The 25424-nt window shown below is 47.7% G+C and overlaps 1 protein-coding gene across 1 annotated transcript; it reads left to right on the top strand.

Annotated features, from left to right (window-relative positions):
* Positions 1-10486: 10486 nt before the first annotated feature.
* LOC115645357 (C-type lectin domain family 7 member A-like) lies at positions 10487-24924 on the top strand (the record flags this gene model as incomplete). The annotated part of the gene is made up of 6 exons (XM_030549893.1): positions 10487-10631; positions 12355-12444; positions 18069-18167; positions 20413-20564; positions 22067-22209; positions 24599-24924. Coding segments are annotated over 6 exons (750 nt in total), but the record flags the coding sequence as incomplete, so codon positions are not given.
* Positions 24925-25424: the final 500 nt, after the last annotated feature.

Here is a 25424-nt window from a genome sequence, read left to right as displayed (position 1 = left end):
GTAGCCTAGTGGGGGTCCACAAGGGCAAGGACGAGGGCTGCTGTAATATTGGGGGTGTTTGAAAAGCAGTCCCTGACCAAGTTTGCAAAAGGCTGGCTGGAGGCTGCACAGAGGGGGTGAGGCTGCCTGATTCTTCTGAAGATGAGGGACCATCACTCTGAGCTCCCCCTTGATTCTCCTCTGTCCCTGAACTGTCCCTAACCTGCTTTTGAATCTTTGCACTCCATCAGGCGGGGAAAAACAGGAACAAAATTGTCCTCCTCCCGGTGCGGCTCTGGGGCATATGGTGGGGGATTTTTTTTACAAGAGCTCTCCATACAAACAGCTTCAAAAGCTATCCATCCCTCCATGGGTTCATAATTGTACCATACAAACAAGTAATCCATTTGTCCCGGCCTAAGATCAACCAAAATATCCCTTAAGGAGTTCATCCTATCTGTGGAAAAGGTTTCACCCTCCGGCCAGTCTCTAGTCGGGGACAAATGAAAGGTAAATGATGGCCATTGGATCCAACACAGATTTCTCATCTTAAATTTAATTAGACCAGCTGTCTCAGAAATCTCTTTCCAATCTCTAAGTATCAGAGACAACGGGGCGTCCCCCGGGCACTTATTGCCAACTTGTCCCATTTTAATGAAGGGACTCTAACCCCTCTTTCCCGGGTCGAGGTAAAGGGACTTTAACCCCCACCTCCCCACGTTGAGCGCTCGCTTACCTCTCCAGGGACTTGAACACCTGGACTGGGACTCAAACCCAGACAACTTGGATCCTGCACAAACCTGGACTGGGACTCTAACCCAGACCTGGACTGGGACTCTAACCCAGACCTAAGTTGTCAGGGACTCTAACCCCGACAACCTGGACCCTACTCAAAGGGTAGGTGGACGTTGCTGGATTTCTACGAGCTTCAGCTGGTTCACAGAACACGCCTTATCGCCAACGCAGAGATCAGATCACCAGGCAAGGCTCCTCTAAACTGGAGGATGCGCGCTGCGTTGCCTCAGGGTCCGATCCCCCGCCGGAGAGTCAGACGGGTCCCGGCGGAGTCGCCAAAGATGTCAGGGACTCTAACCCCGACGGCAAAGTTCGTTGTCTGACCGCAAGAGAGACAGGCAACACCAGCAAGGTCCGATCAAAAGCTCTTTATTGACAAGTGCACGCATCAATAGAGAGCAGCTCGTCTCCCGAGAGAACCAGCCCCCTCTTACATCTTAGTATGAGCCTATATAGACAGTTCCATCGCGTCATAAATTATTCACTGGAGCAACCCACCCCCTTCTTCCAACAACTAGAAACTAGACACCTTTAGTATACATGCATGCCTAAAGTTAGAAATGTAGGGGAGTTAAAAACAAACAAAGAACAAAACCAGGGAGTGAAAACAAGGAGGCTGGGAAACTAGGGCTCTTATCACTTCTTCGAAGGAGCTGCCCGAACACAGCACATCTGGTACTATGCCAGGAATGCAGCTTCTCTTTTATCTCACTTTTCCCAGCGCTTGTGAGACATGCTGCTGCTTCTCAGTGTTTTCCACTCAGGGATTACCCACAAACCTCTGTTAGCCTGACTTTGGTCAGGTTGGCATACCTGGTTTTGTCTGCTATATCTTTATTCAGGCCTAACACTACCATAACCCGCGGCGGCGAGCCCACCTCTGCCCGCGCCCTATAGCCATGGGGTGTCAGCGGGCTGTGCCCCCGCTGCTGGGCGCTGCCAGGGGGTGGCACCAGGTGTGTCCCTGCTACGGGCCATGGAGGTGGGAACCCCGTATTGCCACCTCTCCTGGTCCTGTTGCATCTCCTGGGCCCCTGGGTGGGGGATTAATCTCTCTGATGAACACAGGATGAAAACTTGGACCTTTTCCCTGATTCAAAATGGCTGCCCCTCCCATTGCTGTCCATGGGGCTGAAGCCTGCACGGCGGCCGCCATTTCCCTATGCAGGGGGTAGAGGAGCTGCCCTAAGCAAAGATGGCCGCCATCTGCCATTGTTTTCCACGAGGTTGAAGCCGTGCCCGCAGGCAAAATGGCCGCCGCTGTGTGGGTCGTGGGGCTGGACTGGGAGTGGGCCGAGAACTAGACTGTGAGGAGCTTCAGAGAGAGACCCTGGGAAAGGTGGATGGGAAGAGAGGGGGCAAGAGGGAGGCTGACGGGGGTCGGAGGGAGGCTGAGGGGGTGAGATGGGGTAGAAGGAGGCTGAGGGGGAAAGAAGTGGGGTAGTGGGAAGCTGAGGGAGGCAGGGGATGTGGGGGTAGGAGGGAGGCTGAGTGGGCAGGAGGTATAGGGTAGAAGGGTGGCTGAGGGGGGAAGGAGGTGTGGGGTTAGGGTGGCTGAGGGGGGAAGGAGGTGTGGGGGTAGGAGGGTGGCTGAGGGGGGAAAGAAGTGGGGTAGTGGTGTTACCGGCAGATAACTGCCTGAGGCCAAGCAACAGCGGGGGGGTCCGTCGCCTGGTGTGCCGCGCCAATAAACACACCAGGGTGGAGAAGCAAACCAAGTTTATTTGAGATCTCAAAGCGGTGCAGGGAGATTGACTCAGATCAAGCACACCTAAAACAAGCAGTCTGTTCCTTTATATCCATAAGAACTTTTCTCACTGACTAGCAATCCCCCGTTTCCCCTCCCTCCTCCTCCTTCCTCCCCCTGTAGCAATTACGTAAGCGCAGGTGCATTAAGTAATCTTGGCTGCGGCAGCTCGTTAGTAAGTTTTCCTTCTGCAAGTTATCTTGTCCTTCTGCTAAAGGTGCACAGGCCTCATTATTTCTGCTTTAGACCAGTTAGAACTGTTGCAACTGATAACGGCTGTTACACCTGGCCTTTTAGGTCGATTAAAGTTCAAACATGGAGGGACTCTTGTCTGCTGAGGCCTAAAACCAGGAAGGCTCCATACTCTTGTGGCCTTCCACCCTCCCGAGTTACGTAGGGTTATGCTTAGTGACACCAACAACTCCCTCCTTTGAGAATACTTAACAAACTTTTGGCTGAGTGTTCTCACATTTAAAGGATAACATGTGATTAAGCTCTAGGGAGCTGGAGTGCTTTACAGCAAGCAAGCAAGAGAAGAGTAACAATACACAACACCACACCAGTGAGCAGGAGGTGAACAGTGCCTTCCCCTAGTTCTCCCAGGTTGAGTAACCAGCCCCAGAGGGAATCAGAAAGAGTAGGTTTCCTTTCCTGGGCCTTCCACTGTTCAAAAGCCTGTTTGGCTGACAGGATGTGCTTGTTAATATCCTGTGCGCTTTCTGGGACATAAGTACAGCATTCATCCCCTATAAGGGCGCACACCCAGCTCTGGGAAGCCACACTTCCACCCAGGAAGTGTCCAAGTATGTCTCCATGATCACAGATCAGATGGTATTCCTGATGCGTCTGTAAGGGCAGTGGGCCAAGTCTGGTACTCAAGATCACTCCGAATGGCCATCAGCTAGTCATTTAGGAAATCGCGAATTCCTAAACATACTAGATCCCACTGCAATGCCTTCCCAGCCTCAGTTATATTTAATACCATCTTTTCTTGGTGTAGTACTATAATACACCTGTTATTTAACTATTCTCAGGTACTGTCAAAAGGCATTTCCATTAATAGCATATATTATTAGTCACTGGAATGGTTTCAATACGGGTAAAATTTCTAGTAGCAGAACAAACTCTTTGGGTACTTGTTATTTAAAATCCAATTAGAGAGAGATATATATGCTGAAGGATTTATCCAAAACACAGGGCGCAGCCTGTAGAATAAACCCCAAAATCCAATTAATACCACATTCCCAAACATGGGTCCCACAAATGTCCTCCCACCAGTGTATAATTCTTTGTTTCTTCACCAGGGTCAGTTCTTAATGTCCTTTCTAGTCAGGAATTCCTGGACTTTGCCAATTTCTGAGTGTTCCTTCTTCTTTCCCGAAACAGTCGTGGTGCAGCATCCTTGTACTTTTTCCCTACTGTCCAGAAGGCACAGTGGAGCTAGAAGGTGAAATAGGCTAATCATCAGTAGGAGAATTCTCCCAATGTGGAGGGGTCTTTTTGCAGTGAGAATCTTGGGTCCAAGCAGTCAGTCTTTGGCACTTCACAGTGGTGTTGGTAGGTAGCAGGACTTAATAAGGGCCTTTCCAGCATGGAGCCAAGGCAGTCTTTTGTCGGTGGACCTTTACATCAATCCCGTCTCCTGGTTCCAAGGAGTGGCAGGGCTGCTAGGGTCTTTGGGTAGCCCTTCTTTACCTGTGAGAAAAGAAACTTAACACATTTCATTAGTGCCTGGCAATGTTTTTCAGATCTCATAGCTGTGTGGGCAAATTCAAGCCCTCCTTTTCCTAGTTGTTAGCCAAGTCTTAACTGTGAGCAGTGTCCTTGAATGGAGTCAGTGTCTTATCTATAGCCTGAGCTTGCTAGCTAATTTTTTTTTTTTCCCCGTTAACTCATTCTGTGCTTTGTTCTTCTTCCTTTCTTGTCTTCTTTTAACCTGCAAAGGAAACTTCCACTTTTTACTTATACACCTTTTTCCCAACAATGAAGACATAAACATTGTCATTATACAGTAATTAGTCTTATTATTTAATATATGCCACACACACCCTTTTACTAAAATAACCTTATTACAGAGCTTTGGAGCAACAAGCCAGGACAAGCACACCCACTTTGAGGAGTTAACTCAATACAACCTCTAGTCCAATAGCCTTCCACCATCCCCAGCCCTCTGGCTAGAAATCTGAGGTAGCCAGAAAGATCCCATGTACAATATGGGGAGTGGGTTAACTTTTCATGTCTTTGCTTTCAAAGACTGTTGGTATACAAATTTTAACAACAATTTTTGCAATTAACAGTTTGGCCAATGAAATTTCTTTTTCTTGAGGAAATGCATTAGACTTTAGTATATCACATTCTCCTGATTTATCCAAACACTTGGTATTCCAAGTTGAACAAAACAAATATCTGCATTTTAATTTAACCTTTTTGTTTGATTTTAAACTAGACTATTTTATAAAAATATTAAACACAAAAATTCCGGCCACAAGACAAACACCACAAGACAGAACATAGAACACAAAACATGATTTCTATTGTACCAGTAAATGCATGGTACGTTGAATGCTGTTCAGCTGACATCAGTTTTTTCTGATTATCTGAAAGACAAAAAAGAGAGGTCTACCCACCCCTTCTGGGCAGACAATCATCGCTTGAAATATACAAATACTCTTGTTGGCTTCAGGCAAAACAGAGGAATTACCCCATAGTTTCTTGTATTTGTTTCATAGGCAGCCCAGGTTTTCAATTACATAACACTGTATACATTCTTCAACTAATTCAACTAAATTGTTCATAGCCAAACCAAATGATTGCAATCCAATAATTTCTTTGCCTGAATTTATTTACAAACATTTCACAAACACCAAAAACTTTTTTTTCTTTAGCATTTTTACAAAGTTCAACTGCTGTTTCGTTCAGCAACTACAGAGTTAACTTCTCACTCTCCCTTAAATCACTTGCTTGTCTCCCAACAGCCACTTTTATCAACTTCAATCACCATTCCAAGTAAGTCCTGGGTATTTGAAATCTCCATGCTTACACTTACTGACTCCTTCCTTCCACTACACCCTTAAAGTTTTCCAACCTGCTTTCCAATCTCTCTCTCTCTCTCTCTCTCTCTCTGTTGCCTGCCTGCCTGGGCCCGATCCTGCTTTTCTTGCTGAACCGTCCCTTCCATGGGCACCAACTTGTTCCACTACCAGTTTAGCTAGGAGGGTGGGCTTCTCATCTAGCCCCCACCCCTCCTGGTCTCTTCCCTTAAACATTCTTACTCACAAGACTACCCGAGTCCTCCTTCATGAGGCTTGCCACCTGGACAAAAACACATGGCCCATTGGGCAAAGGCCATTTACTTAACATATAATTTAAAGGACTATTCTTAGAGGGTTTACCCAGAGACTCATTCATCTGTTTGACACTTAAACAGAAAAGAGAATTACACAGAGAGCAAAGGGAATTACAGTCTAAGCTAGACTTTCCCACTTCTATACACTGACCGCTACAGGGGACAGGACAGAAGGATCTCCATTCAACCTCAGAACTTTCTCGCACACATGGCTTCCACTCCGAGGAATTACGAACAAGAGGTTCAGTTCTGTCCACACTCCTAACGCCCAAATGACCAGAGCAAAAAAACAACAGTAACCGGTTAAACAGAACAGAACCAGAACCAGATAGCGTTTTCTTATCCTATTAGGACTCACTTTTACTCATGCAGTTCTCAACATATAACACCAACAGTACCAAGCAAAGCAAACACAAAATAACAAGGGTAAAAAAAAAAGATGGTGTAAATTCTGCAGGGCTCCCCCCTTCTTAATTGCTCACCAAACTGTGACAAATTTCTGTTACCAATCTATCCCTCGTGTCAGGTGATCAGGCTGACACTACAGGATCGTTGGGGGAAGATAAAGAAAACACACCATATAACTGAATTTTAAAGCTTCATTAATAAAATAATAAAACAACAACGGAGAGTGTTGGGAACGCTCCCTCATCACTCAGGAAAACATTAATGCCCCAAGCCCCTTTCATACCCACACACGTACGTCCAGACTGGCCACTTCTGTGTATAATGTTCAGAGAAGGGGGGAGAGGTGGACTGGAGATTATCCTGTATACAGCTTGTCCAGAATTTCTAACATGCTTCCGTTCTTTGGAGGGCTGTTCTCTTGCACCCTGGAATCTTCTGCAGCGTCTCTTTCAGAGATTCCAATCCAGGTCAGCTGCCTGCGGCTTCTTCAGTGTCACCAAGCCACACCGGCTCCGGGGTCACAAAGGCACACTGTTGGATCTTACTGGACAGTTAAGCTTTGCAAATGTAATCTTAGTTCTGTAACTTGTATTGCCTTTGGTTTGCCTCTGTCTATATTTTTTCCTTCACAGCCAGCTGAGGCCGAAAGCAGTTTTTCTTTGTACTTAGCATAGTCTGCTTTGATTCTGGACCTTGAACGCAGAGCAATCCCCCCCTTCCATCCCTGGGCCAAGATGATTTTTAAATTAACCCGTTCCTTTCCTCAATAGACAAATTTGCTCACCCTGTGTCAGGGCTTTTTGGTGATTAAATGCTCCTTTTAGATGTATGATCTTATCTAGATTGAAGTACCTTCTAGTGGGCATTGTTTAGATGGATTTTCACGCGTGTAAATATTCCAATTCTCTAAATACCTGCAGGTTGTTGAACCATAATGTACGTACATGTAATATGCTGGGGTACCCTAGGGGGTGAGGTGGAATGTTTAGACTGCCCCCCACCCATTTTCCACTTACACACACAGGGAGGGTGCCCTGTCCGCGCTAGCGGCTCATAAACTAAGGATTTTTCCCTACAGGGTACTCACACAGGAGAGGCTAACGAGGATGGCCACGACCCTCCTACACCTCCCTTCAGCAAAGAGCGTCGGCTAGTCTCTGGGAGACGGCGCCGCTTACTCTGATTGCATCCAGTGAGATGATCAGACTGTCAGTAGCCCACACGGAAAGGAGAGGGGAAGGGAAGATGGGTACACACACTCCTAGACCCAGGCAGCTTTCCTCACCGGACGATGCCAGGCCAAGTCAGCCCACCATGGGTCGGACCTCCTAAAGATCCACTAGTTACCGGGCTTGCGTTAGAGTAGTCCTGGTCACGAGCTTTTGCTTCACAGGGTACTCTGGGCGTCTTCCGGTAACAGTCACTCACACTGGCCCCCAGTACCATTCTGCATCTGATCTTGCTTTTTAGCTACAACAGGGAGAGAGTGCACTAGGACATAGGGTCTCCCTTTTCTAGACAGGTCCCTCCTTTGTCCCTGCACTATCCCTAACCTGCTTTTGGATCCTTGCACTCTGCCAGACAGAGGGAGGAACTGGAGCTACCGTGGGGTATTTTTACAAGAGCTCTCCATACAAACAGCTTCAGAAGCTACCCATTTGCTGACAAAACAGGAGTAATTGGAGGATCGTGTTATAATTAAGTGATCCTTCCGGTGGCCACCTTTCTGGTCCTCTAGTTGATATTGAGGCCAGTCTACTATACAGAACTTTTTAGTTTGCTTTTAGTTAGTGGATCTGATCCAAGCACTTCCCAATTCGCTAGAATGCATTCTAAGGGTGTACACCGTGCCCTGCCTGTACTCTGTCCCTGCCCCATATCCTAGGGTGACACTGGGCGTCCCCAGGTCATAACAGGCAAAAATCCAGACCACTGGACTGTTCCTACCTTATCCAAGGGACCGGTTCCTCACCGTCGCCCTCAACTGCTTCTCCACTACTCGAGCGCGTTGCACCGTTGTGCCCTCTGGGGTCAGTCGAACTGCGTCTCCGCCGAGGCCCCCGGTGAAGTCACCGGTGCGCGCTGGGCGTCAGTCGTTGCCGCAATCCATCGACCACCAGAAGGGATCCAGGCAAGGCTAATTTTAGCCTCAATGCCCCACGTTGGGCGCCAAGAACTGTTACCGGCAGATAACTGCCTGAGGCCAAGCAACAGCGGGGGGGTCCGTCGCCTGGTGTGCCGCGCCAATAAACACACCAGGGTGGAGAAGCAAACCAAGTTTATTTGAGATCTCAAAGCGGTGCAGGGAGATTGACTCAGATCAAGCACACCTAAAACAAGCAGTCTGTTCCTTTATATCCATGAGAACTTTTCTCACTGACTAGCAATCCCCCGTTTCCCCTCCCTCCTCCTCCTTCCTCCCCCTGTAGCAATTACGTAAGCGCAGGTGCATTAAGTAATCTTGGCCGCGGCAGCTTGTTAGTAAGTTTTCCTTCTGCAAGTTATCTTGTCCTTCTGCTAAAGGTGCACAGGCCTCATTATTTCTGCTTTAGACCAGTTAGAACTGTTGCAACTGATAACGGCTGTTACACCTGGCCTTTTAGGTCGATTAAAGTTCAAACATGGAGGGACTCTTGTCTGCTGAGGCCTAAAACCAGGAAGGCTCCATACTCTTGTGGCCTTCCACCCTCCCGAGTTACGTAGGGTTATGCTTAGTGACACCAACAGTGGGAAGCTGAGGGAGGCAGGGGATGTGGGGTTAGCGTGGCTGAGGGGGGAAGGAGGTGTGGGGTTAGGAGGGAGGCTGAGGGGGAAAGAAGTGGGGTAGTGGGAAGCTGAGGGAGGCAGGGGATGTGGGGGTAGGGTGGCTGAGGGGGGAAGGAGGTGTGGGGTTAGGAAGGAGGCTGAGGGGGAAAGAAGTGGGGTAGTGGGAAGCTGAGGGAGGCAGGGGATGTGGGGTTAGGGTGGCTGAGGGGGGAAGGAGGTGTGGGGTTAGGAAGGAGGCTGAGGAGGGAAAGAAGTGGGGTAGTGGGAAGCTGAGGGAGGCAGGGGATGTGGGGGTAGGAGGGAGGCTGAGTGGGCAGGAGGTGTGGGGTTAAGAGGGTGGCTGATGGGGGATATGACGGTGGGAGGGAGGCTGAGGAGGTGCCAAGGAGAGAGATGGGGTGGAAGATGGAGGGACCAGATGACAGTTACCCCATCGTGGGGTGGTTGTGGGGTAGGGGAGTCCCCTCCGAGCAGCCAGGGTACGGCCGTGTTGCAGTGTCGCCAGTTCTCACGGATGGATCACAAATCACAGGATTTGGGCGCCTGCTGCAGGAACCGCCGCAATGGTGCAAGAGGCTGGAGCTCACAAATGTCAGGGCTGGGTACATGGGCAAAACTGTGCAGGAGTCTTGGGTTGAGGACGCAGACCAGCCCTGCCTTCATGTATGGTCCTGGAGCAGCGAGAGGGTCCCGGGGCAGCACGAGGCAGGGGAGCGGGAAGTTGAGAACATGATAGTGCAGGGACCAGTCAGAGGAGAAGCCCCAGGACAGTGCGTGGTACATTAGATTAATAGATTGCAAGGCCAGAAGGGACCGTTGTGATCGTCTAGTCTGACCCCTGTAGAGCACAGGCCACAGAACTGCCCTACAATAATTCCTAGAGCAGATATTTGAGAAAAACATCCAATCTTGATTTAAAAATCATCAGTGATGGAGAATCCACCACAACTCTTGTTAAATTATTCCAGTGGTTAATTACACTCACTGTTAAAAGTTTACCGCTTATTTCCAGTCTGAATTTGTCTAGCTTCAGCTTCCAAGCCTCGGATCATGTTATGCCTTTGCTCGATTGAAGAGCCCATTATTAAATACTTGTTCTCTGTGGATGTACTTTATAGACTGTGATCAAGTCACCCCTTAACCTTCTCCTGGTTAAGCTAAATAGATTGAGATGCTTGAGTGTTGGTGCTGGGTGAAGACAGTAATAGGAAATGGATGGCAGTCCCCTATCTTAGAGGTGAGGGAAGCTAAGCGGGGCCTCCATCCAAACAGCCAAAGAGAGGCGTGTATTTCTGAGTGCATTAAAGGTTGACTTTTCAACGTGAAATTCTCACAAACATTGGCAAAGAAACAGACTAAAAACATGATTTGATTTTTTTTAATAAAACGTGATTTCTTGGGCCAATTTCACGATTCTTGAGGGTCTGACACATGATTTTTGATCTCTTGAAGTGAGCCCCTCTCCTGCTGGTAGGTTCTCTTACCTGCAGACCCCCATCCCTGTGCAGCAGAGGAAAGTGAAGGGCACTCCATCTGACTTAAATGTCATCTACGAGTCCAAGGATGAAGGGAAAGCCAACGCACAGGCCGGGCCAGCTGCTGTCATTGCAGGTGCAGGGGTCTCCTCCCACAGCAAGGGGAAGGGTGACCCAACCGCTCAGCCTCCCTTCCCCCCCCGCCCCTTCCGCCTGAGACGGGTGCCCTGGCCACCATCTTGGTCTGTGCCCAGCCTTGCCAGACCCTTCCTGCCAAACGCCTCCCTCTTCTCATGTGACAGCAGTGAAGAATCACAGAAAGAGGCGCTATCACAATGAGGGAAAGAAGATGATCCCTAAAGCTCCTCTGCCTCTCTCTGCTTCACTGTAGAGCAGCTCCCCACAGCCGTTCCAGCCCCACTCCTGCCTGGCCCACCCTGATCTCTAGGGCCCGTGCTTCTGTCCACACTGCATCCCGCCTACCTCCTTAATCCACTGACAAGGACCAGAATTGGCAGGGAGGCTGCCTGGAGATGTGACCACGCAGGATTTCTGCTGGTAGGGAGCTGGGTCGTGGGGGTGCCCCTGTCTGGAGAGATCAGGAAAGATTTCTGGCAGGAAGTCACCCCCATTTTGCTGGGTTCCATGGCTGCAGGTTGCCTTATGTGGACACAGCACACAAGCATTCCCTACGCCATCCAAGAAGCAGGTAGCCAGATGCTGGAAAGCCATGAAAAGAGGGCACCTTGGCTGCCAACCTGTTTAAGTTAATTGTGTAGGACAAGGTGGTTATTATTAACGTAGCACCTAGAGGTCCAACCAAGCTCAGGGCCCCATTGTGCTGCTGCTGTATGAACACAGTGAGAGAGTCTCTGAGCTGATGCGCTTAAATAGACGTGGGAGAAAGGCAGTATCGTTATCCCTATTTTACAGACCGGGAGCTAAGGCACAGAGAAGAATGGCCAGGTTCACAAAGGGGCTTAGGGCCTAACTACATTTTTAGCCACCTAAGTGCAACATTTAGGTGCTCCTGACGTTAAAACCACTGCTCAGCTGCTGCCTAACCCACTACGTGCTTAAGTTTTCTAGGCACCTACGTTTCTGCTGGCAGTTGCCTTTGCTCATGCCTAGCTCCTGGCACCACGCCACAACTAATGAGCTGCTCAGAGCCCTAGCTCAAGCCAAAGCCCTGGGAGCCCTGAAATGAGATTCTCAAACTACATGGTCCTCCATCTGTCTTGCCAGCAGGGCCTGATCCCCTCAGTGCATGCGTATGGCTTCAAGCCTTCACAAAAGGTAGCCAGGTGTGTGTGTCCCAGAATACCCAGTAGCCCAATGGATAGGGCACTCAGCTGGGATGTGAGAGACTATTGATCCCAGGTCTCCCATATCCCAGGTGAGAGCTTTAAACACCAGCCTATGGGCTATGGGGGTGGAGGGGTTGCGGCTCTCACTATCTCTTTCCATTTGTGTAAATAATTATTTTTTGGAGCAAGGACTGGAACCTGACTCTCCCCCATCCCACGTGAGTGCCCAAACCAGCAGAGTCAGTCTCTCACTTTCTCTGGCCCTAGTGATTTGTATAACATGGAATAGCTCCAACATGCAAGCCTGAGAGCGCTCACCCCAGAATAGCCAACAGCCTGGGATTTGGGACACTTACCTGGCTTCAAGTCCCTGCTCCAAATCAGGCAGAGCAGGGATTTAAATGTGGGTCACCTACATCCCAGATGAGAGCCCCTACCACTAGGCTATTGGCTTAGGCACCTAACTCCAGAAGAAGGTTCCCGGCTGAGGATCCCAAGCAGAAGGAAGTGCATGTTCATGTTCTGCATTTCCTTCCTGTTCTCCATGGCGGCTCTCTGCCATCATCCTTGGGCCCATCTGCCTGATCTTGCTGATTCTGGTGATCGTGATGGCTCAACAGGGTGAGTTCTTCATAGCTTCTAAAGTGAGAGGGGACCATTCTGATCATCTGATCTGATGTCCTGTGGAACACAACAGTAACTGAATTAATTATTTTTAAACTGCAGCAGATCTTTTAGAAAAAATCCAATCTTTATTTCAAAATTGTCAGTGATTAAAAATCCATTGCCCTTGGTAAGTTGTGCCAATGGTAGTTTATCCTCCCTGCCAGAAAACTCAGGTTCTAGTCAGAATTTGTCTAGCTTCCATTCCTAGGCACTGGATCTTGTTATACCTTTGCTACACTGAAGAGCCTTCTAGTATTAAATTTCTGTGCCCCGTATAGATATAGATTGTGATCTTGTCCTTTAACCTTGTCTTTCTTAAGTTAAATAGACTGAGCTCCTTAAATCTATGACAGTATAATGCAAGTTTTCCAATCCTTTAATAATTCTTCTGGCTCATTTCCTGAGCCCTCTCCAGTTTTCAAAATCCTTTCTGACTTGTGGACACCAGAACAGGGCACAGTATTCTAGTAGCACTCACACCAGTGCCAAATACAGAGATAATAGAACCTCCCCACTCCTACTTAGGATTCCTTTGTTTAAACATCTGAGAATCACATTAGCCTCTTTTGACCACAGCGTCACACTGGATGCTCATATTCAATTGACTGTCCCCCATGACCCTGAAATCTTTATCAGGTCACTGCTTCCCAGGATAAAGTCCACCAGCCTGGAAATACGGGTTTCTGTGTTCTTAGGCGTATACATTTATATTTGGCATATTAAAACACATATTGTTTGCTTGTGTCCAGCTTACCAAACGATCCAGATTGCTCTGTATCAGTGACCTGTCCATTCTGTCTTATTCATTTACCGCCCCCCCTGTCTTTTTGCCTTCTGAAAGCTTTATCAGTGGTGATTTTCCATTCTCTTTCAGGTCGCTGATGAAAATGTTAAATAGCATAGGGCAAAGAACCAATCCCTGTGGGAACTCACTAGAAACACACCTGCTTGATGATGATTCTCTGTTTACAGTTACAATATGATACAATAATATCTTTTAGCCAGTTTTTAATCCATTTAATGTATCCTATGTTAAATGTATATTCTAATTTCTAATGAAAATGTCATGTGGTATCAAGTCAAATGGCTTACAAAAGACTGAATATATTATATCAACACTATTGCCTTTATCAGTCAAACTTGTAATCTCATCACAAAAGATACCAATTAATTTGACAGGATCTGTTTTCTATAAACCTATGTTGATTGGCATTAATTGTATTACCCTCTTTAATACTTTATTAATGGGGTCCCGTATCAGCTGCTCCATTATGCTGCCTGGAATTGATGTCAGACTGACAGGCCTATAACTACCGAGACCATCCTGTTTACTCTTATTAAATATTGGCACAACATTAGCTTTCTTACAGTCTTTGGGAACTTCTTCAGTGTTCCAGGAATTACGGAAAATCAACATAAATGGTTCCAGCCTGCTCCTCAGCCAGTTGATTTTAAAATGTCTGTCTTTAGTAGCTATTATTTGACATCCTCATTGAGTTACCGCTGGAATGGAAGGAATGTCATCAGCGTGATCTGATGTGAATTTTTCCCAAATATACAACAGAAATATTTATTGAACACTTCTGCCTTTTCTGCATTTTAATTCTATCATCTCAGTCTAGTAATAGACCAATTCCATTTTTAGGATACTTTTTATTACAAATATATTTTAAAAGTTCTTATTGTCATTAATTGTGCTGACCGTAGATGTCTCCTGGTGCCCCTTTGCTTCCCTTATCAATTTTCTACAGTTCCTAATTTTGTATCTATATTCATTATTGTTGACTTCCCTTTCTTCTGCTTGTTCTGTATTGAAGGTTTTTGTAGCTGCCTTCATAACCCCTCTAAAAAAGGCTGGTGTTTTAATCAGCATGGCCTTCTTCCTTGATTGTGGCATTGTGATTTTTGGGCATGTAGTAAAGTATTCTTAAACAGTTCCCTATTATCATTCATGTTTTTTGATTAAGTTCATCCTCCCAGCTGGTTTGGCTCATAAATATTTTCAGTTTTGTGAAACTGACTCTTTTAAAGCACTATCTATATTACTGGGTTTGGACATTACTCTGTTTGCACGTTATAAATTTGATCAAGTCATGATCACTTCTGTGTAATCAACTACTAATTTTTAGTTCTGTGATCAGTTCATCTTTATCTGTCAAGACAAATACAGAATACTCCTGTATTGGCTGCAACACTTTTTGAATTAGAAAATTGTCATCTATAATACTTAGAAATTCCAGTGATGTCTTAGCAGCATGAGACCTCCAGCACGTGTCACGCAAATTGAAGTCCCCGGTGATCACACAGCTTTTCCCCCCCTACATATTATAGTTAGGGATGTGAGGATCCAGTCATCCTCTTCTCCCTAATGTGATTTGCTGGTCTGTAGCAGACACCAACTAACACCCATCTTAGGCTTTATCTGATAGGACATTGATCCATAACTATTCAGTCCTCCATCAGCCATTCTTGTATTATGACCAGGATTGACATCAGGTTGACAGGGCTATATAATTACCTGGATCGTCCCATTTACCCATTTTAAATATTGCACAACTTTTATTTTATTCCAGTTTTCTGGAATTTACCCAGTATTCCAAGACTTATTGAGAATCAACATTAATGGTCCAGAGCCTGCTCTTCTAAACCCATTTGATCCAAGTAATCGAGACCTGCTAATTTAAAAATGTCTGACATTAGTAGCTAATATTTAACATCCTCCTGAATTGGTGTTGGAATGCAAAGTATTTACTCACCATCATCATCAGACTGTATTATCTGAATTTTCCCAAATAGAGAACAGAAATATTTGACCACTGTCTTCTTTGCATTTCACCTGTTAAGCTGTGATGTAAAGTGATCATTCAGCCCCATCTTTCTTACTGAACCTTCCAGCTGCTGCTTTCCATGGGGCTGAGGATTTAACGGTTACCTGGAAGACATGGCTCAAGGCCTGTCACCTGTACACTTCATGGTCCTCCCCCGCAGGACATTTACAGGTGACAGTGAACGATGGACTGAGTTGGTAACAGAGGTGGAGCTGGCAGTTTGTGGGGTCCTCACAGGAGTAACATCCACCACCTCATCTGTAACCCCTCAAGCCAATGAGCCCTCAGGCTCTGTCAAGCTCCTTGGCCTCTGATGTCCTCCTGTTCATGAATCTAGAAGCCAGGAGTCAGTCCTAGCTCTGTGTTCTAGTTGGTGAGGTGGGTAGGGCTGCTAAGGAACTGACCCCCTGGCCCAGCCCTCTAATTGTCCTGTAGAGTGAAAGTCAAGAGAGATAGGACCAGAACATCATCATTGGCACTGGGGATCAGACTAGGCCTGAGTCCTGCCATTTTAATGCCCAGTACAAGACGTGCCTCTTGGAGTGGGACCTCTACCTAAGGTTCTGCCCTGGAGAACATCCACCTAGACTGATCCGACCTGCAGAGGGGGCTATAAATGGGGTGCAGAGTGACATCCATCTTTGAACATGTATAATCATGACTCCCTCAATCAGTACAGAGGCTAGAGTGATAGGCACAATGAAATGCAGATGGAGAGACACTCAGGATCTCGCATGGGGAATCAGAGCTGGGACATTAGCTGATGTATTGTGAGGACCATGGTAGATCAGGGCCCTCTGGATAGACACAGGCCAAAGGTGCCACCACAGGGGATTCTGATTGTACAGTCTGGCTCTGAACTCCTTCTGGACCATCAGGAATCAAAGGTTATTCCCATGGCCATGTGAATGGTAACTAGGTGCCTTGGTACCATGGTGATGGCTACTAGAGAGAGAGAGAGATTCTTCCCTTAGAGTCTGCCCAGAGGCACTCTGGTCCTGTGGTGACACTGGCTGTATAAATACCTGCTTAGGTACAGATAAGCATTAAAAGGATTTGCCCCGTGACCTCTGGGATGTTGCTGATCTCCCTCTACAAATGTGCAGCCTTGAGTACATTTTCTACAATATCCTCAACGTAAATGTTGACGGTTCTGTTACTGGGAGGGGGAACAGATCCGGTGGCCAAATAGGTATGACGGGTTGGATCACAGAACCCCCCTTGGGAGCTGCCACCTGATGTGTCAAGACCACTTCTGCCCCTGTTTTCCTGCCCTGTCAGCTTAGGACTTCCATGCCCTGCCTGGTTTGAGCCAGACCCACTAACTTGCTGCAAACCCAGACCCAGGTCTGCATCACATCCCCTAACAGCTGCAGGCGTACCTGAAAGCAGCTTACAGAAGTGTTCTTCCCTTTAACACTCAGCTGCCCAACTCTCAATGGGGTCCAAACCCCAAATAAATCTGTTTTACCCTGTATAAAGCTTATACAGAGTAAACTCATAAATTGTCTACCCTCTATAACACTGCTAGAGAGAGATGCACAGCTGTTTGCCCATCCAGGTATTAACACATACTGTGAGTTAATAAGTAAAAAGTGATTTTATTAACTACAGAAAGTAGGATTTAAGTGGTTCCAAGTAGTAACAGACAAAACACAGTGAATTACTAAGTAAAATAAAATAAAACATGCAAATTTTTGTCTAATGCAGTAAGAAACTGAATACAGATAAGATCCTCACCAGTTCCAGAATGCTTCCTTTTACTGACTAATCTCCTTTTAGTCGGGGTCCAGCAATCACTCACACCCCTTGCACTCACTGTCCTTTGTTCCAGTTTCTTTCAAGTATCTTTGTGGGTGGAGAGGCTCTCTCTTTAACCAGCTGAAGTCCAAAATGGAGGGGTCTCTCATAGGCTTAAATAGACTTTCTCTTGTGGGTGGAGACACCCTCCTATGCAAAGTTCAGCTACAAAATGGAATATTGGAGTCACCTGGGCAAGTCACATGTCCATGCATGACTGAGTTCCTTACTAGCCAAGCCACATTCCTGGGAAAGCCCAGGTGTGGATTGGTGTCTTCAAGTTCATTGTTGGCTTAAGTGTTTCTTGATGGGGCACTTACTGAGAATAGTCTTTTCTCAGGAACTCGACCAATATTCATAACTTTGAATGCAGAAATGATCCATACATACAAATAGGATTAATAGATTCAGTAGATCATAACCTTTACAGAGATATGTTGCATAGCATATGTAGCATAAAACACATTCTAGTTATGTTATATATGTATACAGCCAGAAGCATATTTCTGTAAAGCCTTATGAGTGGTACCATCACAACAGATCTCTGTCATCTGTCATGTAATGAGTTAACATGTGTCAGCCCCATCCGAAATGTACGACATGCAAGTTCCAAGCACTGTGGTTATTTGTTGATAAAACGCAGGGAGCGCCCATCTCTGATATTTCCTGCAGAGAAGCCAGTTTCAAAACAATGGTGCCGATTTCACTCTCGCGCAACCTGGGGTGAATAAGGAAGGACTCCTCTGATACCATTGGAATTTGACTAGTGTAAGATTGGTGCAAGCAAGGAGACCCATGTCTCACATTCCCTGTCAGTCAGTAGGTGGCGCTGTACCCACACATGATCACAGTCCATCTCATGCTTTAAAGCACCCCAGGATGATCCAAGCTGGAGCAATCCACTGGCTCTGGGCACCCCATTATTTTATGATTTTTCTTGTGTCTTTAAAGTTTACCAGCTGTCCCAGAAATCGGAGCAACAGCTGGAGGTCATTGACATGGAAAACATAATCCTCTCGGACACTCTGCAGCAGCTCACAACTGGCAAGGGTAAGGAATCACAGCTAGAGCCTCTGAGGAAAAGACTCCACCCATCCACCAATTCTTCCCTCCCCCCTTACACCCTCAGCTAATCTCTTCTTTATCTATATTCTACCTGCCTCTGATCCCTCCCTGCCTCCCTAGATCCCAAGGGGGAGGGATAGTTCAGTGGTTTGAGCATTGGCCTCCTAAACTGACAGTGGGGCGTTCAGTCCTTAAGGGGGCCATCTGGGGCAAGAATCGGTACTTGGTCCTGCTTATAAAGGCAGGGGGCTGGACTTGATGACTGCTCAGGGTCCTTTCCAGCTCTATGAGATCGGTATATCTCCATATATTTGGGGGAGGGATAGCTCAGTGGTTTGAGCATTGGCCTGCTAAACCCAGCATTGTGAGCTCAGTCCTGGAGGGGGCTGTTTAGGGAACTGAGGTTAAAAAAAAAAAAACTACCTGGGGATTTGTTTTGCTTTGAGCAGGGGGTTGATCTTCTGAGGTCCCTTCCAACCCTGATATTCTAAGATTCTCTCCCTATGTCCTTCTCTGTCTTTCCTTAGATCCGTATCTATTCTCTCTGTTCCAGATCTTTATCTGATCTGTCTTCCTTTTATTGTGTTCATCATCAAGGGAACACAGTTCTTACTAATTCCTGTCTTCATCATCCTATAACTCCTGTTCTCAGAAGATAGGCTATGGCCATGTCTACATCTAAAATTTTGCAGCGCTGGTTGTTACAGCTGTATTAGTACAGCTGTATAGGGCCAGCGCTGCAGAGTGGCCACACTTACAGCAACCAGCGCTGCAAGTGGTGTTAGATGTGGCCACACTGCAGCGCTGTTGGGCGGCTTCAAGGGGGGTTCCGGGACGAGAGAGCAAACCGGGAAAGGAAACCAGCTTCGCCGCGGTTTGCTCTCTCGGTCCCGGAGCCACCCAGCAAACCGCAGGGAAGGAGACCTGCTTGCTCGGGGTTCCGGGACCGAGAGAGCAAACCGGGAACGCCGCGGTTTGCTCTCTCGGTCCCGGAGCCAGCCAGCAAACCGCAGGGAAGGAGACCTGCTTGCTCGGGGTTCCGGGACCGAGAGAGCAAACCGGGAACGCCGCGGTTTGCTCTCTCGGTCCCGGAGCCACCCAGCAAACCGCAGGGAAGGAGACCTGCTTGCTCGGGGTTCCGGGACCAAGAGAGCAAACCGGGAACGCCGCGGTTTGCTCTCTCGGTCCCGGAGCCACCCAGCAAACCGCAGGGAAGGAGACCTGCTTGCTCGGGGTTCCGGGACCGAGAGAGCAAACCGGGAACGCCGCGGTTTGCTCTCTCGGTCCCGGAGCCACCCAGCAAACCGCAGGGAAGGAGACCTGCTTGCTCGGGGTTCCGGGACCGAGAGAGCAAACCGGGAACGCCGCGGTTTGCTCTCTCGGTCCCGGAGCCACCCAGCAAACCGCAGGGAAGGAGACCTGCTTGCTCGGGGTTCCGGGACCGAGAGAGCAAACCGGGAAAGGAAACCAGCTTCGCCGCGGTTTGCTCTCTCGGTCCCGGAACCCCGAGCAAGCAGGTCTCCTTCCCTGCGGTTTGCTGGGTGGCTCCGGGAACGCGAGAGCAAACCGCGGCGAAGCTGGTCTCCTTTCCCGGTTTGCTCTCTCGGTCCCGGAACCCCGAGCAAGCAGGTCTCCTTCCCTGCGGTTTGCTGGGTGGCTCCGGGACCGAGAGAGCAAACCGGGAAAGGAAACCAGCTTGATTACCAGAGGCTTCCTCCTTCCACGGAGGTCAAGAAAAGCGCTGGTAACTGTCTACATTGGATTACCAGCGCTGGATCACCAGCGCTGGATCCTCTACACCCGAGACAAAACGGGAGTACGGCCAGCGCTGCAAACAGGGAGTTGCAGCGCTGGTGGTGCCCTGCAGATGTGTACACCTTCAAAGTTGCAGCGCTGTAACTCCCTCACCAGCGCTGCAACTTTCTGATGTAGACAAGCCCTATAACTGTCCCTTACTCCCTGACCCACCCTCCCCATTGAGCTGAAAACTCATGGTACCAATTTACTGTGCATCCTACTTGTTGCTTGAAGAAAGGAGCTGATGGTCAAAGGCAGCAGGGCCAGCTGGCCTGCTCAATGTGAGAAGACGTGCAGGGATGGGTCAGCGGTTTAGAATTCTAAGCGAGGGGAATTTCCCATCATCCTTCACACCCAGCAATGCAGAGCTATGGTAACAAAATGATCTTGGAGAATGAGGATTGAAAGTCTGTCTGTTTTCCCTTTCTTCAAGAGGACAACTGCAGCATGTGTGAGGTGGACTGGGACCAGCAGGCAGCCAGCTGTTACTCCTTTTCTACATCCGCAAAATCCTGGCATAACAGCTTAGACGCATGTACTGCAATATCAGCCAGTCTGGTGAAGATAGACACGAAGAAGGAGCTGGTACAGAGCCACCTCTGCTTCTCTTCTTTATTGATATTGGTTGCTGATAAGACAGTTACATACACACTGGCGCTACTGTTTATACTAGAGTTTACACTACTCAGCTTTTAGTGACACGGCTGTGCTGTTACAACTGTGCCACTAAAAGGCATGCAGCGTAGCCACTGTTTGTCACCAGGAGAGAGCTCTCCTACTGACAAAAACCTTCCACCCCCAACGAGTAGCGTTAGTGTTGTCGCCGGGAGAGTGCTCCTGCCGACTACGCACAGTGTACACTGGCACTTGTCATCTACAAAACTTATTGTCTTTCGGGGGGGGGTATTTTTTTAACACCTCTGAACAACAAAAGTTTGTCTTTCACTTGCCAGTGTACACAAAGCCTTAGAATCTGTGGCATTCGAGGGCAGAGCAAAGTGGGGGACTGACTGGCTATGGGGATGTGGAATGGGACATGAGGCCTATCGTCTCTAATGCACAGTTCCAGCTCAGACCGAAGTCAGTAGTGACACCTTCCATTGAGTTCCTAGTGGGCAGGTGTTAACTGGCCTCCTCGTTGTCATCCTCATTAGAGTCCAAGGATGGAATGGGCTATGGGAGCTAACACTCTTCCCTTCTAGAAGTCAACATGCACAGCACGAGGAGGAGGGAGCTTGCCCTCGGAGTCCAGTCTCTGCTTCTGTCATCGCAGATCCTTTCAGAAGCACAGAGTGCATTTAAAGAACAGTTAGGTCTTATTAGTTAGCATTAGTGACTGGGAGACCCATGCAAATGACTGAACTTTGTGAATTAGCAAGCAAGTGAAAAAAAATCAAGATAACTATCTATGGAACTCACTTCTGCAGGATACTGAGGCAAATAATTTAGGGAGATTTAGGCAAAGATCAGATTTCTGCCTGAATGAGAAGAGCATTTAGCAACATGTGAGCTAGAATAAAAGGGCCTGGGCCATTGATCCTTGTGCTTCAGGTCATAAACAGATCAGCTAACTGGGGAGTCATGGAGGAATGACCTCTATGCTGCTGTATTGCACAATGGGCAAGATGCATTATGGGTCTTTTCCCACCTCGTGGTGAAGCACCCAGCACTGGTCCCTCTCATGGCGGTGAGCTCCTGCACGAGATGGGCCATCGCTGGGCTCTGGTTTGGTAGTTCTCGGGCCCTTGGTTCCTGCTTTTATTCCTCCTTGCCAAGAATAATCTATGCGGAAGTCTTGTTTGGGAACAGCATGAGGGGTAGAATAGTTTGGGGGTTAAGTCAGGAACTAGGAGCCAGGAAATTGGAGGTCTGTTCCATTGATTCAGTACTTGTCCCTGGGAAGGTCACTTAGGCCAATGTATCAAACACGGAGGCCTACAGAGTCAGACACCTCTACCTATAGTTTAGACAATTAAATCATTGGCCCGATTTCCAGAGGGACTGAACCCCATTTTTACCCAGATGCCTGCAAACGGGGAGAAATGGTTATTCGGGGATTGATTGTTGTCCTTTGCTGTTCGGAGCAGGAGTTCTTGAAACATGAGATCTCCAAGCATGTGTACGTGCGCCAGGGACAGCAATTCCACTTCAGTTTCTGGACAGGGCTGAACTACGACAACGACATCGGGAACTGGACGTGGGCTGACGGCTCCCCTTTCTCCTTCCAGCTGTACGTCTCTCCTCACTGCCTGTGCCCGTCCAAGGGCACTGATCCAGTTCAACGTTGGCTCTGACTGGGTTAGCTCCTCCATAAATGGGGATAATGGTTAGAACCAGCCAAACATTTTTCATTGGAACATTTTTTTCAGTGATAAATGGCTTTTCATATAAAATTTTCATTTTTTTCAAAATTTTCCAATGTAAACTGAAAAATTTTTGGTAAGAATTTCCACTTTTCAGTGAAAAGGTTTTGGTTTTGATTGAATATTGAGGGGGAAATTAAAAGAAAAAAAGTCCAGGTAGAAAATTAGTTTCTGAGCAGCTCTAACCAAAATGATCCGCCTTTGCAAAGTGCTCTGGGACCTTTGGCTGTAAAGTGACAAGTATCATGTATTACAGCATACCAGATTTAGAGTAAATCTCAGGAAAAACTTCCTCACTGTAAAACCAGTAGGACAGTGGAGCAGATGCCTAGGGAAGTCATGGAATCTCCTTCACTGGAAGTTTTCAGAAAGAGGCTGGATAGCCGTCTGTCTTGGGTGGTTTAGACACAACAAATCCTGCATCTTGGCAGGGGATTAGACTGGATGACCCTTGTGGTCTCGTCTATGATTATTGGTGTCCCCAAGCTATCCCTATTCAGGAGGTGGCTTTGTGCAGAATCCACCTCATACTGGATAGCTGTTCACAAGCCATCACCCATGCAGCTCAGTCTCCTATGCTATGGCTGTGGTGGCTAGGAGGCTCTCATTGGCTCATGGCTATGGTGGCAGAGGCTCCAAGGAGTGAATGAGCCACACAGATTGAGCTCCCCTAGGGATGAGGCACATCAGCGATGAGGGGAGTGGGAGAAAAACACACACCTGCAGGGAGGTGGGAGAAAACTTGCACTTTTGCTGGTCTTCAAACAACCCCCCAGGCCTCTCCAAGCCCATCATAAGAAGGAAGCGCCCCCACAGACCAGGACACACTGACTCTAGCACCAGACTCTGCCAGAACAACAGATGCAAAACCTGCAGCCGTAGCTTCACTGCTACAATGATCAACACCCCTCACAACACACCTTTCAAGATCCCTGGGTCCATGTGGTGTACCTCATCTAGTGTACTACATGCCCAATAATAACTACACCTCTGCCTCGATATAACGCTGTCCTCGGGAGCCAAAAAATCTTACTGTGTTATAGGTGAAACAGCGTTATATCAAACTTGCTTTGATCTGCCGGAGTGCACAACTCCCCCACCCCGACCCCAAGCACTGCTTTACTGCATTATATCTGAATTTGTGTTATATCAGGGTAGAGGTGTATGTGGGTGAAACCAGACAATGACTACACGCTCAAATGAACACACATAGGGAAATAAGAAAGGACAAAAACACCCCAATTCGTGTGGGCGAACACTTTGCACATAGCAATGACTCTATATCTGACTCTCCTTCTCAAAGGAAATCTGCACAACACCTCCAAAAGACGAGCCTGGGAACTTAAATTCATAACTTTGCTAGACACTCAAAATCGTGGACTGAACAGAGACAATCTATGACTCACTAACAACCCTTCCCGCCCCCCAGCTACCTTTTTCCTCCCTTTCTTTATTGCCTTGCACTGGAGGGTGGTTAAAAGGCCACTTCACCTTGAACTTTGCAATGTGTCTATAGTGTAGTTGTAGCTGTGTTGGTCTCAGGATATTAGAGAAGCAAGGGAGGGGGAGGTATTAGCTTTTATTGGACCAACTTCTGTTGGTGAGAGGGAGGAGCTGTGAGCCACCCAAGGTCTGTGCTTCGAAAGCCTCTCTCTCTCTCTCTCTCTCTCTCTCTCTCTCCAACAGAAGCTGGTCCAGTAACAAATAGCAGCTAGGCCACCTTGTCTCCCTTGCAATATTTTTTAACTTTTTAGGCTAAACAGTCTGTTCCACCTCATGTTTAACTGTGACACTGCACACCTTTCCCACACCTGAAGAAGAGCTGTGTGTGGCTCAAAAGCTTCTCTCTCTCACCAACAGAAGTTGGTCCAGTAAAAGATTTGACCTCACTCACCTTGCCCCTGCTGGACACAGAGATGCATGTGGTGATGGGAGCCACATAAGAACCTACCATTAGCAAAATGGAAACATGGCCCTGACTCTTCAGTGCCTGGCCCTGCATGTCAGGCAAAGCAGGTGTTAAATACCAGCGTTCGGATTTGGTTTTCCTCCCACTTTGCAGAGGTGTCAGTGATGACCCAGATGCCAGGCAGGGGAGACTCACCCAGGGTTGTCAGTCTGACCCTCTCTCCTTTATGCACTATGGTAAATGCACTTTGAAGACAATTATTACCAGTGCAGCTGAGAAGGGGTAAATGCCGCAGCCTGTGGCTGGCCCCCCATGGCTAGCAGTGAGACGGGGCTTGTGCTTGACAGGTTTCAGGTCCCGGGAGCTGAAGGCTGCGCATACATGCAGAAGGGGGACATCCGCACACAGAGCTGCGCCAAATGGGAGGTTTATATCTGCGAGAAGCCAGCCAAGTTTGGGGGGAACTGAGGAACAACAGCAGGAGTGGCCTCAGGGCCTCTGCGGATCTTCCCCATCCTGGCACAATGTGGGTGTCACGCTCAGCCTGTTCATCACAAGCGCACTGAGCCCAGTGGGGACATGTAGCCAGGAGCCTGCTGCCAAGTTCTCCCTGTTACCTTTAGTTAAAGGTGTGTTGACAACAGTTGCTCAGTTATTGATTGTGTTTGAGGAAGTAAATAAAATGCGGGTTTTAAAAGGCCAGAGATGTCCTTGTGCTTTAGTCTGTGTTTCCTTATAAATTGCTCTGGGTGGGGCTTCTTCTATGGCCCAGTATGAGAATTAATTTCCTTTAATGGGTGATCAAGCTGGAATAGTCCACAATGGACTGGCCGGACTGGATGATAAACTAAACAGTAATAAGTCACCAGAACCAGATGGGATCACCCAAGAGTTCTGAAGGAACTCAAGTGTGAAATTGCAGGACTACTAACTGGTATGTAACCTATCATTTAAATCAGCTGCTGTCCCAGATGAATGGAGAATAGTTAGGGTGATGCCAGTTTTTAAAAAAGGCTCCAGAGGGATCCCACATGATATACTTCAAACAAGACTCGTGGCAATCATCTGACAGTGGCAATATCAGTGATATCCATGGTCCTATTTCAATCATACAGCATCTGAGTTTCATTTCTCAGAGTGGGGCAGGGCCCCAGCTAGTGGCACGCTGAGAAG

The sequence above is a fragment of the Gopherus evgoodei genome, chromosome 1, assembly GCF_007399415.2.
Source record: "Gopherus evgoodei ecotype Sinaloan lineage chromosome 1, rGopEvg1_v1.p, whole genome shotgun sequence".
In the NCBI taxonomy this organism is placed as follows: Eukaryota; Metazoa; Chordata; order Testudines; family Testudinidae; genus Gopherus; species Gopherus evgoodei.
The sequence above is the reverse complement of the archived record's forward strand: the minus strand, read 5'-3'. Positions and strand labels throughout refer to the sequence as shown.